The sequence below is a fragment of the Desmodus rotundus genome, chromosome 5 (assembly GCF_022682495.2).
Source record: "Desmodus rotundus isolate HL8 chromosome 5, HLdesRot8A.1, whole genome shotgun sequence".
Lineage (NCBI taxonomy): Eukaryota > Metazoa > Chordata > Mammalia > Chiroptera > Phyllostomidae > Desmodus > Desmodus rotundus.
Window position 1 is genome coordinate 8,478,705 of NC_071391.1, and position 12,337 is coordinate 8,491,041.

Consider the following 12,337-nt stretch of genomic DNA (forward strand, 5'->3'; position numbering starts at 1 on the left):
GATTGAACTTGTAAGATACGTTTATAATAACAAATGGCCACCTTTATCTGTTTTAGTCACAGGACCTACCTCATGAACTGATGGGGGATTAAGTGACGTCAGCCTTGGCCCAGAGTTGGTGGCTTCGTAAAGATTCAAAGAGCAGGCTCTGCCAATGCCTAGGGTAAGAGCCGAGGCAGGAGGATGGCTCCGAGGCAGGGGTGTGCCTGGGGTGTCCATGGCCCCCCAGAAAAGCCAGTGGCAAGCCAGGAGGCAGAGAATCATAAGTGAGATCACAGAGGTGGGTAGCGAGTCACTGTTCCTTTATTTTCATCCCGTTTACATTATTTTTGTCATTAGCTTTTCTTTATGGAAAGATACTGACTTTCTTTGTTGCTGATACAAAGTATCCCTCTAAAACATTGTTATGTGAGAAAAAAAATCAGTGTAAGGGAACAGGAAGGGAATATAACACAGTGCACAGATAAACACAAACTGTGAAGACTGTGCTCGGACATCTGACGTTTGGGGACCGAGGGAGGCGGGCCTCTCTCCCTCACCTCACTCTCTTAGCGCGAGCGGCTGTGGAATTTGGAGGCCGAAGTCTCACCGGCAACCTCAGCTGGCCCTGACGCCGGCTGTCAGAGCCGCGCAGAGGGGGTTGCTGGTCCCTGCGTCCACTGCCCCTCACTGTGCGGTTGGAGGCCCTGAGGCCCAGGGAGGCAGACCGTCTCACTGGCACTTTGGAGGGAAGAACTGGTTGTGGTTTCTGTCAGACTCAACACCCCTTCTGCCTCCACCCTGAACCCGGGGTCCTGTCCTCCCAGAGACTCTAGAGGAGCCTGAGCCTAGGCAGGGCCGGGGCCTCCTGGGCCCCACATGGACAGGCTCCCTGAGCTCCCACCACAGACTGGGGAGAGCAGACAGGGAAAGTGGAGGGTGGGAGCGGGCGCTGTGGCTGAGCTGGCAGGGTGGGTGGGGAGGGCCTGGTTGTGCTATGGACCAGCTGAGGCAGCTCTAGCTAACCAGGTGGTGCTGAGGCCTTATGGGGGCTGAGGGCCTGGAGGCCTCTTCTGTGCCCGAGGGGATGGGGACCACCCCGCCTAGGCCACCAGTATGGGACAGACAGTTCTTGAAACAGCATCATTTGCCCCTATCAGGTAACGGCCCCCTGGGGAAGGGACCACAGGGCCAGTTCTGATGCTACGGCAGGGCCAGCCCCTCTTCACCTCTGCTTTTGCTCCTCTTGTGCGTCACCTTGAATCACGTCCTCATAGGATGGAGGAGGCCCACTGAACCCCAGTGATGTGTCGGGAACAAGGGACAAGTCATCCTTCTGCAAAAGAGGAGCCACTGTCTCCAGAGCTCACGTACATGGAGAAGTGGATTTTGACAAAGCACTTTCCCACCGGCTCACTTGTTGAAGTCTTAAGGCCCCAGTGAAGGTGGGGAAACTGGGGCTGGAGAGATGGAGGGGCTTCCATGAAGGGGGTGCATGGGTGTGTGGCTCTCTCTACCTCCTTGTTCTTGAGAAGGGAGCAGGGAGGGGCCCACCGGGCAGTCAACTGACTGGGCCTCACTCCTGGCCGGCCACCAGGGTGCAGGTGACTATATGCAAAACACTGTGTTGGCTGGGCCAGGTGACACCCCAAAGTTCCTCTTAGCTGCAGGGCATTCTAGGAGCACGTCTAATGCTAGAGTGTCCCCAGCCACTGCTGCGTCGCCCTCATCCCTGATCCGTGACGAGGGTGGCACCACCCAGGGCTGCAGAGCCTGTCCCTGCCACTGTCCTCTCAGATGGAGGAGGCCACAAAGGTCTTTGGTGAGGAGACCACTGGCTCTGTGACCTGGGGACGTCACTTAGCTTTTCTGAGCCTCACTCCTCCCCCTGCAAATAAGAAAGCAGAGCCTGCCTCCCAGAGTGGTTGCGAGGTTCAGGGAGGTCGGAGCCTCCCTGTGGCAGGCGGAAGGATGGCCCCCAAGGACGTCCATGTCCTCATCCCCGAACCTGTGACCATCTTAGGTTACATAGCGAAGGGGCGTTAACGCTGCTAATCAGGACACCTTGAGATAGGGAAATGACCCTGAATTTCCTGGGCGGGCCCAGTGTAATCACCAGCACCCTCCACAGAGGAAGGGGAGACAGAAGAGGGATGTTCGAGGATGCTGGAGGGAGGGGCCGCAGGCCCAGGCATATGGGCAGCCTCTAGAAGCTGGAACAGTCAGGGAAACAGGTTCTCCCGCAGATCCTCCAGAAGGAGGCGACCCCGTTGACACCTTGACTCTAGCCCAGGGAGACCCACTTCAAACTGCTGCCTGCCAGAACGTCAAGACACAACAGCTGTGTTTGTGATGATTTGTCACAGCAGCAACGGGGACCGATACAGTCGTCTGCAGCATTTAGCCCAGTGCCTGGCACAGCAAGTGCCCCACGTAGGAACAATCACTGTTAATTCCTGCAGCCAGGTGAGGGGCCTCGGTCTCCCCACCCCGAAAAGTGGGGTGGGCCTCAGTGGCTTCAGGCCCCCTGCCAGCTCTCTGATGCCCTAACGAGAAGACCTGCTGCTACGTGACCGGGCGGTGAGTAGGAGAACTTATTTACATAAAACTCGGGGCCCCCACCTCACATCTGTGTTCCCTGAAAACTCAGCAGGTGGTCGACAACCAGAGTGCTAAATTTGCAGGATTGTGGGGGCATCTACAACATCCATCTTCATAGTGTTCTAAAGTTAAGCTTGTGAGTTTTTCTCTAATAAAATGAGCCTGGGAAATCACCTCTGGGGCGAGGGCAGAATTCTGTTTCCTGGCCTTCTGTTCTGTCAGTTACACGTACCTTGGGCTGAGGCCTGGATTTCCTTGCCAGCTGCTGTGTGACCTTTCTAGGCCTCAGTTTACTTACCTGCAGAATGGGGAAGTAAGCACCTACTTCAAAGGGTTGCCGAGAAGATTCAGCTAAATAATCACGCTTACCTGAAGTGCTTCCCAGAGAGAGAGCATGGTGTGCCTGCTGGGCTCGGCCCCGGGGACCCCTCTTGCCTGCCCTACCACAGCCAAGCCCCCCAACATGCTCCAGCTCCCCCAGACCTTCCCTGTCCTGTCGCCGAGCCATGGCAGGTGCTGTCCCCGTGCTGGAGGTGGCTTCTCTCATCCTGGCCCGAATCCTGCCCTCCACAGACCTCCCGGATGAGGGCTCCCAGCCTTCGGAGCTAGGAGAGCAGTGGCCAGCGGCGCGGAGAGCTCATGGCTGTTTCCCTTTGGTGACCCCGCATTTGCCACCTCAGCTGCCATTCTCTGCCCTGTGCCTTCTCTCCCCCACTGTACTGTGGGCTGCCTCTGTGGCCTCGCTATTGAATGGTTGGCAATGAGTGAGAGACACAGTCCCCATGTACCCCCTGCCTGAACGTCCCTGCCTGAGCCTTCTGTTTCCTCTTGTCCCCATCCCTTGGGGGTCTCACCTCTGCAGACAGGCAGTAGTCCCTGCAGGCTATGACGGCCGTGACACCTGACAGGACGACCTCCAAACAATTGAGGCAGAGCAGGGCCAGCTCCATCCTCTGGATGTGGACCTGGGGGAGGCAGGGACAGGGTGAGGCCTCAATGGGAGCCTGCGCCTATCACACCGCACAGGCAGGGGTCAGGCCCAGCCAGCAGAGGGCACTGGGGCTTCAGCTCCCAGGTGTGCTGTGTGGGGTGGGGAGTGGGTCTGGCTCTGTCACTGCTCTGTGCCCAATGCCTGGCACCCATGAGTCCTCGGTGAAATTTGTCTTATGTTTGAGGGCTGGAGAACCTCATGGGTTCCTGGTGGAACTTGGAACAGCAAGTGGCCTTAGGCATTAGTTCATTCAACCCCACTTAGGTGGGGTTACTGGGGCTGGGCTCAGAGGTAAGGCGTGTCTCTTTAGAGCTGGGGAGGGAGGAGACAGGCTGAGGGCCACTGTGCAGCTGGGACATCTCCTGGGGCCAGAACATTCGGCGAGGGAAGTGTGTGTGTCCGAGCACGGGTGTGCTCACACATGTGTGTGCTTGTGCAAGGTGATGAAGAAGAGGGAGCCAGTGTGGCCAGAACCTCTGGAACCTGACCCAGAGGCCCTCAGCCACGCATGTGGGGTGGCTGGTCCACCTCCTGCTTCAGAGGCAGCTGTGGTGACAGAAGCACTGGGCTGGAGTCACAGACCCAGCTCTGAGTCCTCACGGCACCCCCGACTTGCTGTGGGGCTGTGGGCTGTCCTCAGACCTGCCCCACTCTGGCCTCAGTGTCCCCATCTGTAGCAGTGGGACTGGACTCAGTGATGTGAGTGACGCCACCTGGGCCCTGGTGGAAGTTTCCCGAGAGCCAGAAACTTGCCCTTGGCCAAGCCCCCCGGCAGCAACTTCCTGGGAGTCAGAGGACCCTGGGGGCCTGGGCACTCACTGTGCTGTTGGTGTACAGTCTCCAGACCAGGGGCTCAAAGGGACTCTCCAGAAAGAGATCCTTGGCAATGACAAAGAGGCCGGCCAGCACACAGAAGACGCTGGTGGAGTTTGTTATCAGGCACAACACCTTCTACAAGCAAAAAATAAAAGTGATAATCATTGCCCAAAGGCGAGAGACCCTGGTACACCTCGCTCAGGCCTGCCAGCAGCCTGCCCTGGGGCCTCAGGAAAGACTCTGCCCATCTCTGGGCTGAAGGCTCTTGTCCAAATATGACTTTCTTAGCTGGCTGACCACTGAGAGGCCCCCATGGAGACCTCCAACCGGGAGAGGATTGGAGGATGCTGGGGCTGCCTCCAGATCCATAGGCTTTGTAATAAAGAAAGATGCTTCTACTATGTCTCCCTCTCACAGCTGGCCCCCACCATCCTGGAGTCAGATATGCCCACTCAACACCCAGTGGGCCACTCCCCCAGCCTCTGCCCCACAGGAAGGGGCCGGAGGAGCCCTGAAGGTGCCCCGTCCTCACACACCCCAGATCTGCCTCCTTCCCCACCCTCCACGGCCCCTGTAATGTCTCTGGTCCTCATCATCTTGGGTTAAGCGTCATTCCAAGGGCCTTTTACCGAGTGCAAACCCCTGTAGTGAGGAAGTATATGAACACAGGGAACCTCCAGGCTCTTGGGTTCGGATGGACTTCTCTGAGGGAAGAGGAGCCCTGTGCTCAGCTGCAAGAAGGGGGAGGCTTTTGGCTCTGAAGTTCCCTGCCCGGGAGGAACAGGTGGGTCTTTGCAAGGCATCTCCTGTCTCTGCCAGTTAAACTGTACAACACCCTCCTGTTCTCTACACCCTCTGGGAAGATGGGGGCAGCCACAGCCCAGACCAAGCTGAGGGCACAATGTGGACCAGCCAGGGCTTCTGGGGCAGGCGGTGGACTGAGGCCAGAAGTAGGGGTGGTAGGGCCAGTTCTCTGTCACCCATGTCCATCAGCCAGTCCTGTGTCAGTGTCTACTCTGTGCCTGCCCCCAACTACCCTCCCTACCCCCACCTCTAGGCTAGAAAGATGCTCAGGCACCTGGCGTACGGGAGAGAGTCAGGGGCCAGGTGGACACAGAAGCCAGCCATGGCAGGTTAGGAGAGATGCGGCGTGTGAGCCGGACTCTGAGGTGTGATCAGCAGTAAGTCTGGCTGGGAGAGAATGTGAGGTGGGGACAGGGCAAGATGCCAGGCGAGGGGCAGCCAGCACGGGCAGGACCACAGTTGTGTCAGGCTGGTGCTCTGCGGTGGGAAGCAGATGGGAACCCAGCTGCAGTCTGGGCCTTGCACCTTGCTGATGTGGGAGGCAAGCCGAGGGCACCGGGGAACCAAGGAGGGGCTGACAGCTGTGGGGTGATGAGGGCAGACTAGCACCTGAGAACAGGGTGGACGACACCTGCAGGCCAGACAGGATGGTGGGCAGAACTGGGGTGCAGGAAGGGCAGTGAGTGGAGGGGAAACACGTGGAGTCAGGGACGTGCCTGAGGGGCAGACCTCCAGGACCTGGCGCCTTTCTGCGTGGGCGCCCCCTGCTGTTTTGAAGACTTGTGCCTGCTCCACCACATCCTGGATGGCAGCCTCTGGAGTCTCCGCCACACACAGATGCCCTGCCCAAGGGGACTCCAGGCTGGGGATGGAAGGGCATGATCTCAATTCTCCAACTTACCAGAGAGGTTTTTGGAACCACTTTCATTGCTATCACCGAGATCCCTGTAAAGAGGAACTTCAGGCCAGATTTGAAATAGTCATAAGAGAGAAGCTGGGGTTCCTTGAAACCCACAAATTCCTTCCCTTCCCAGTGCTCGCTAAGAAAACCCACCTGTGGCAGCCGGTGGGGTTGAAAACCCCATTTCTCCAACAAAGGGAGCTCAGCCTGCCCACCACATGGCCCATCCCAGGCCCGCTCCAGCCAGCAGCTCTGCCCTCTGCTCACAACCCTCCATACCTGGGATGGAGCTGTGCCCTGAGCTCCCAATGCCCTCCCAGTCCGTCCCTCTTCCCCCATTTTATTAGCCCAAACCCTCCCTCTTGGATCAGCTGCACTATCCCCTTCACGGAGACCCTTAGTCCTTCCTGAATCCTGCAGCGGGGAGGAGCTTAGCTCTGCATCAAGGTCTCTGGTGCATTCCTGCAATTATACTTTCAAACGCTTGTTGAGTTCCTACTCCACCAGGGGCAAAGGGATGAGTGGGCGCTGTGCATGGAGATAGTCCCGTCTCTGTGCACTGCAAGCTTGGAGCCAGCACAGGGGACCAGAGTGACAGTGCAGGGCTGGGACTCTCGTCTGAGAGGAGCTGGGGCACTGTGCGAGCAGGACTCCACCAGGGTCCAGAGTCGGGAGGGCACCCTGGGGAGCCTCGGGGAACTGTGCATGTACTGTTCTCTTCTCATCTTGGGAGGACAGGAGCCGCAGCTCACACCCTGTCCTGCAGACTGGCCCGGGCAGAGACTCAGGCACCAGGGATGTTTGCTGCATCCAGCAAAGGCAGTCTGGCTGCACTGAGGCCTGATGGAAGTCCAGCGCCCCTGTGCGTGCTCACCCCCTTCTCTGCTGGACTCGCGTGTTAAATGAGGGGAGAGTGCAGGAAGCCGGGAGTGTCTCCTGGGAAGGAGCTATTTCCAGCATGACTGGAGGACGGGCGCAGAGAGGGACACTGGAGAAGGCACTGGCCGATGCTGCCCTTTCACGAGCTCTGTCTGTCCCACCACATCTGGTCCCAAATGCCGCGGCCCCGCACCCAGCCCGTGTTTGGCTCCTCCTCACAGAGGCCGCTCCCCAGAATGGGTACCAAGACTTCAGCACCACCAGGTGAAGGCCCTCGACTGCAGAGACCAGGGTAGTCCCGAGGACCACATGCAGCACAGCGATGACAACATGGAAGGCCTGGGCAGGGGACAGGGTGCCACTGTGAGAGGCCCAGCCCTGAAGGAGGTCACTGGTGCCCTGGGCCAACCGGCTGGAATGAGTCTGCTTCCCACCGTCCCAGGGCTCCTGGTGGATGTGCAAGGCAGGACCACTCCTCGGGAAGGCAGATGGGGATCACGTAGCTGTTCTACCACCCATGACCGGGGTTTGGGGGGATGAGAAGGGAAGGGAAGGGACGACTTCTGTTGCGGACTTCCTACGAGCCAGCGCTGAGCCAGTGCTGGTGTGGGTGTGGGCAGCCTCTCGCCGCCTCCCACGGTGCGTTCAATGTCAGGATGAGTGTTAAACAGGGAAGCTGGAGGCTTTCTCGTCTTCCTCCATCCTCAGGGCTCCCCAGCACCCTCCTCATGTATCCCTGTCGGCTCCTCCCCACCCCCAGGCCTCTAGGAAATGGTCACTCACGCCCAGCCCCTGGAGAAGGATGGTCCTCTTCCGGGGCCTCTCCTGGTGCCAGTCCGGAGGCAGGGGGAGACTGGTCTGGCTGGGCTGGGCTGGGCTGAGGGCCTGCTGTGGCTCAAGCCCCCCAGCGCCAGATATGGGGGCAACGGCGGCTGCTCCAGTGGCTTCTGTTGCCATGACTTGGGCCAAGGATCCTGGAGGCCGGCCAAGGAGACAGGTCGAGTCAGAAGCTGTCTTGTTCCTGGGGCTTCAGCCTGGGTGACGCTCAGTGACTGCCACCTCCTCCCTTTGGACCAGGGCCTTCCAGAACAGTGGCTGCTCTGCCCCGCAGCCCTTGAACTTGATTTGAACTGGAATAAACTGGCCCCAAGGGATGGGGAGAAACTGAACTGCCGCTCACAGCCTCTGTGCGGTTTGCAGGGACACAGCTCCTTCCAGGGCAGAAAAACAAGGAGCAGACAGACTTCCCAATGATCCAAAGCCAGAACTCCCCCACTCTGGCAAGTGCAGTCTGGCAAAAGCCCTGGTGCCTCAGGCCTGGGCGGGTATGGTGAACCTACTGTCCCCGATGAGGCAAATGAGGGTGGGTGGGGATCAAAATAATTGTCCCACCACCTGCGGCAATGGGGGTGCCTCCTGGGTTTGGGACGATGGGGGTCGGAAAGGAAGGAAACTCCTGCTGAGGACCCGCTGTGAGCCAATACCGAGCTAGACGGTCAATTTTCAAGAAAATAAGTCAACATTTGGAAGTACTTTCTCTGTTCCTAGCAGAGCCATAAGCATGTTACCTTCACGGTCTGAATTTATCCTTATCCCTGCGCCCATTTTGCAGCTGATGCTCAGAGAGGCTAAGCCACTTGCCTAAGGTCACACAGCTAGCCAATGGCTGGGATGGGACTTAAAGCCTGGCAGCCTGGCTCCAGAGCTTGTGGACTTAAATCCTCCATGTACAGTTGCCTCAGTGAATGAAGATGCACATTCTGGGTGTTTCAATGGGGAGCACTCTGCAGGGGACTCAAAGCACCACGTGCCGAGACCTCGTATGTTGTATGTTGATGCCGTGTGGTACATCAGAACTTGGGGCTGCCTGGTGACTTGGTAAGAAAAGCTGAAGTCTGGAGAATGGAGTGGATGGGGGCTGGGAGGGGAAGAGAGGGGGGTCGGCTGTAGAGATCTTGGTAGGAGATGATTCTCCACGGGGACGGGACTAATGAGGAAATCCTTTAAAGGAAGTGGACTTTTTTACTCTTTCTAGTAAGAAGAAAGAGTGGGGGGCACATTCTCCCAGGTTTTGATTCTGACTGTGTGAGTTGAGGAGGTCCTGTGGGAGCATCTGTACTTCGCAGCTTCCCTGCCGTGATGGTGATGGTGAGGCGGGGAAGGAGCCTCAGGGGCCGGGAAGGACAGCAGCCTGGACGACTGGCCCCTGAGCAGTGTGGAAAGGAAAGGACAGCGTTGGAGAGCCAAAGGGCCAGATGGGGCTGCGGGGCTGGTGAGCACCAGTGCTGCGCTAGGCACTGTGCCTGCTTACCCCCGTCCAATCCCCAGGAAGTTGACTCCATTCCATGGAAAAAGAACCAAGGTTCAGGGAGGTCAGGTGGCCTGTGGTAATAGCTCCAGATTTAGGGGGGAGGGCTGAGGGGAGGCTGAGCCTTTCTCCTTCCTGGGCTCCAGAAGCTGAGCCCAGAGACACATGACTCTTTTCTGTGACCTGACCCAGTTATGCTTGGGAATTTGTCCCTCTCTCAATTCCCAGCCATCCAGGCCCCTCTGACATAGCCAGCTGGACTGAGGAATGTAGCTGGTGACGGAGACCTATATCCATTAGCCACGGGCCGCAACTAGAGTTCCGTGAGCTTGGGAAGACAGAGGAAGCGCCATCACTGGGAAGCACAAAGGAAGGAAGACCTCTTGGCCGAGGGGTCTTGGATGGAAGAGGTTGTCCGGGGGGATAGTGTGTTCCTGGTCACTGGAGGTGTGCCTCCACCTGGCCTTTGCTGTCCAGAGTGGTGGCAGTGGGAATGGTTCAAAAATCCACGAGGGAATTAGAGTCAAGAAGCCAGAGTAACCTTCGTCAAAGCGTGTTCCATGGAACACTGGTCCTGACAGATCAGCAGCAAAAGGCTTCCATGGTCAAACACGTCGGGGGACCCTGGATATCACCTTCCCGCTGTTCAGCATATTAGAGGCCTGAGAATTCCTGCAGGGGAGCGCTCTGTTTTAATGATGAGGGCCTTTCCCAAACTTCATTGGCCGTGGAAACTTGGTCTCATTGTCCAATAATTCTACCTACTTGGTAAGCTGTGGAGAACGCTCTTGGCCTTAAACTTAGAGACGTGTGTTGGTGGGGGTTTTTTTGGTGGGGGAGGTGGTTTCTTTGCCCTCCTTCTGGTTTTCTCGTGTGCCTATCACAGCGTGGGTAGGGACTGGACTGTGATCTCCAAGGTCACTGCCAGTTCCACACAATTCTCTCACATGGCAGACAGCTGCTACAAGGGACTTTGTTCAACCAGGAGAGGAGTCAGAGAAGGCTGGGGTTAGGTAGCCAGAGGGAGAAGTCTGCTTGTTTGTGAAGAAGGTCATGAACTCTGAGTCCTCAGAAAGCTTCTGCCTGTGATGCAGACCCAGGAGAACAGTGTGGGGGGGTGGGGAACTATTTTAGCCTTGACCCCTCCCTGGTTCCTGCAGTCAGATCACGGCCCACAGGACCAGCCAGCCTGGCATCCCCAAGAACACCAGCTACCACCTGGGTGCTCCCTGGGTCTCCGGCAGGGAAAGAGCTAGGACCCTCCAGCCCCCCACAAGCGAACTAGGTCATGAGCACTAGAGGAGCATGAGCCTGGGCCAGATGCCCGCTTTGCTCTTTGGGACTTTGCCCCTGGGGCAGGCTGATTACATCTCAGCGTGTTAGTCTCCTCACCTGTCACCTGGGGAGCGCTAGTGGCTACGCTGGGTTGGGGAGGGGCTGTGGGGATTACAGCGGGATCACATCTGGGACCTGCAGGGCCTGGCGCAGGCAATAGATCAGCCTGCTGTGTGCCTGGAATCCTGCCATCCAGGCTCCATCTGGCCCATGTCTCGTTCTCATTTAAGACCTGACGAGTCCTGTCCGCATCGTCTGGAGGGGTGGCCACCGTGGGGGGTGGGGTGGGCATGAGGGCTCTGGGAAGGGCCCGAAGAGGGAAAGAGAGCACCGAGTGTATTGAACTAGTGGTCTGCGTTTGTCTCTGGAGTTCTGCAGACAGAGGAACCTGCGACCCTGATCAGACTGTGCTGCGCAGGCCTGGAGGACAGGGAGAGCTTCCGAGGGTGTCTATGTACACGCGTGTGCACACACATGTGTGCATTCATGTATGCATCCATGTCAAGCAGAGAAAGGCAGTGGTTGAGAGGTATCAAGTCACAACCATGTGACAGAGGTGCTGGAGGGGGACCGGGGACCCCCTTAGAGGGTTGGGGTTGGGTAGAAGCTGGTTGGAAATAGCTGTAAGTGTGCCAAAGCCAGCCCCCCCAGAGCTTCAGGACGCAGCGCTGGTGCAGAGAGATGTTCACCTGCACAAAGGGGGTGGGCCCTGCGGGAGACAGAGGCCTGCACACGCGGGTGTCAGGAGGCCTGGACTCCACACCTGGCTCTGAGTGGCCCTGGGAAAGCCCCGTTCCCTCTCTGGGGCTCTGCTCCCTCAAAACTGCCGCTCTGTGTGTATGAGTTTTAGGGATCGGAATGGAAACGGCCCCTCCCTGCCTCACCTCTAATGGTCAGCGACTGCAGGGGGAACAGGGCTCTAGGGAATGAATTCCTCTGTGGGGTAGATGTGTGGGTGTCCTCCCGCTTCCCAGAGCCTCCTGACGCGCTAAGGGCTCACAGTTGCTCCCTTTTGGGAGTTTGAGTTGCGCCCTTCCCCCAAGGGTGCAGCCTGGCATAGGAAAGCCCCGCCTCCTTGCCTCGGGGTGGGACCAAGTCTGTGCTTCGGAGCGCACCCCTCCCACCCCCCTGCGGGATCAGGCTGAAGCGACTGTGCAGCTCAGACCACATCTGTCCTGGGCTCATCTCACCTGCCTGGTCCTGCTTCCCTTGGTCTGCTCCTCCTGAGAGCGGTTTTCGCCAACCAGCGGCACGGAATCCTTGTCTCAGGCGCTGCTTCTAGAAATCTGATGGAGATTCCTGCTGGAGAGGGTGGAGGGACCACTCACCTGGCTCTGGGACCTCTGCTCTGAGCTCCCAGACACGCTCTGCCCTCTGGACTCACATCGGTGTCACGGAGAGAGTGCCTGGAGATCAGAAGTTCTTTGTAAGATCAGACTTTGGATCTTCTGCCTCTGGCCCCACCTGCTGCATCTTGCCCAGCTGCACATGAGCTGTCAATTTTCTGTTACCCCCAAACCCAGGCAGGTGGAAACAGCACCCTCCTTTAGAGTTGGGCATTTCCTTTGGCGAGTCAAAGTTGACCATTTAACCCGTTTACAGAGCAGGACAGATGAAGTGAGGATGACTGTAAAATCTTCATAGAGTCAGAGGTTGAGCCTTTCTAATTCTGGAAAACCACAAACATTCACAAAAGTGGGGAGAATGGCCCGGTGAACCCCAC

General features: G+C 57.8%; 1 protein-coding gene across 2 annotated transcripts; it reads right to left on the minus strand.

The window, feature by feature from the left end:
- Nucleotides 1-290: 290 nt before the first annotated feature.
- MS4A10 (membrane spanning 4-domains A10) lies at nt 291-11,980 on the minus strand. 2 transcript variants are annotated; one of them, XM_024574475.3, is made up of 8 exons: nt 11,805-11,980; nt 7,755-7,945; nt 7,191-7,310; nt 6,093-6,149; nt 4,391-4,522; nt 3,435-3,545; nt 1,209-1,315; nt 291-720 (listed from the first exon to the last, which is right to left on the minus strand). In XM_024574475.3, the coding sequence occupies exons 2-8, from the start codon at nt 7,926-7,928 to the stop codon at nt 621-623; spliced, it is 801 nt and encodes a 266-aa protein (XP_024430243.3). In that variant the 5' UTR covers nt 7,929-7,945; nt 11,805-11,980; the 3' UTR covers nt 291-620. The 2 variants fall into 2 exon arrangements, with proteins under 2 accessions (XP_024430243.3, XP_045039377.2); XM_045183442.2 differs by lacking the exon at nt 7,191-7,310.
- Nucleotides 11,981-12,337: the final 357 nt, after the last annotated feature.

What these genes read in the sequence shown, in the direction of transcription:
- MS4A10 (XM_024574475.3), bottom strand. Translation starts at nt 7,928, where the DNA reads ATGGCAACAGAAGCCACTGGAGCAGCCGCCGTTGCCCCCATATCTGGC. An exon ending in CATTCTGGGGAGCGGCCTCT is followed by an intron (nt 6,150 to 7,190) that starts GTGAGGAGGAGC and finishes TCTGGCCTGAAG; the next exon opens with TTCCTCTTTACAGGGATCTC. An exon ending in TGGTTCCAAAAACCTCTCTG is followed by an intron (nt 4,523 to 6,092) that starts GTAAGTTGGAGA and finishes TTTTGCTTGTAG; the next exon opens with AAGGTGTTGTGCCTGATAAC.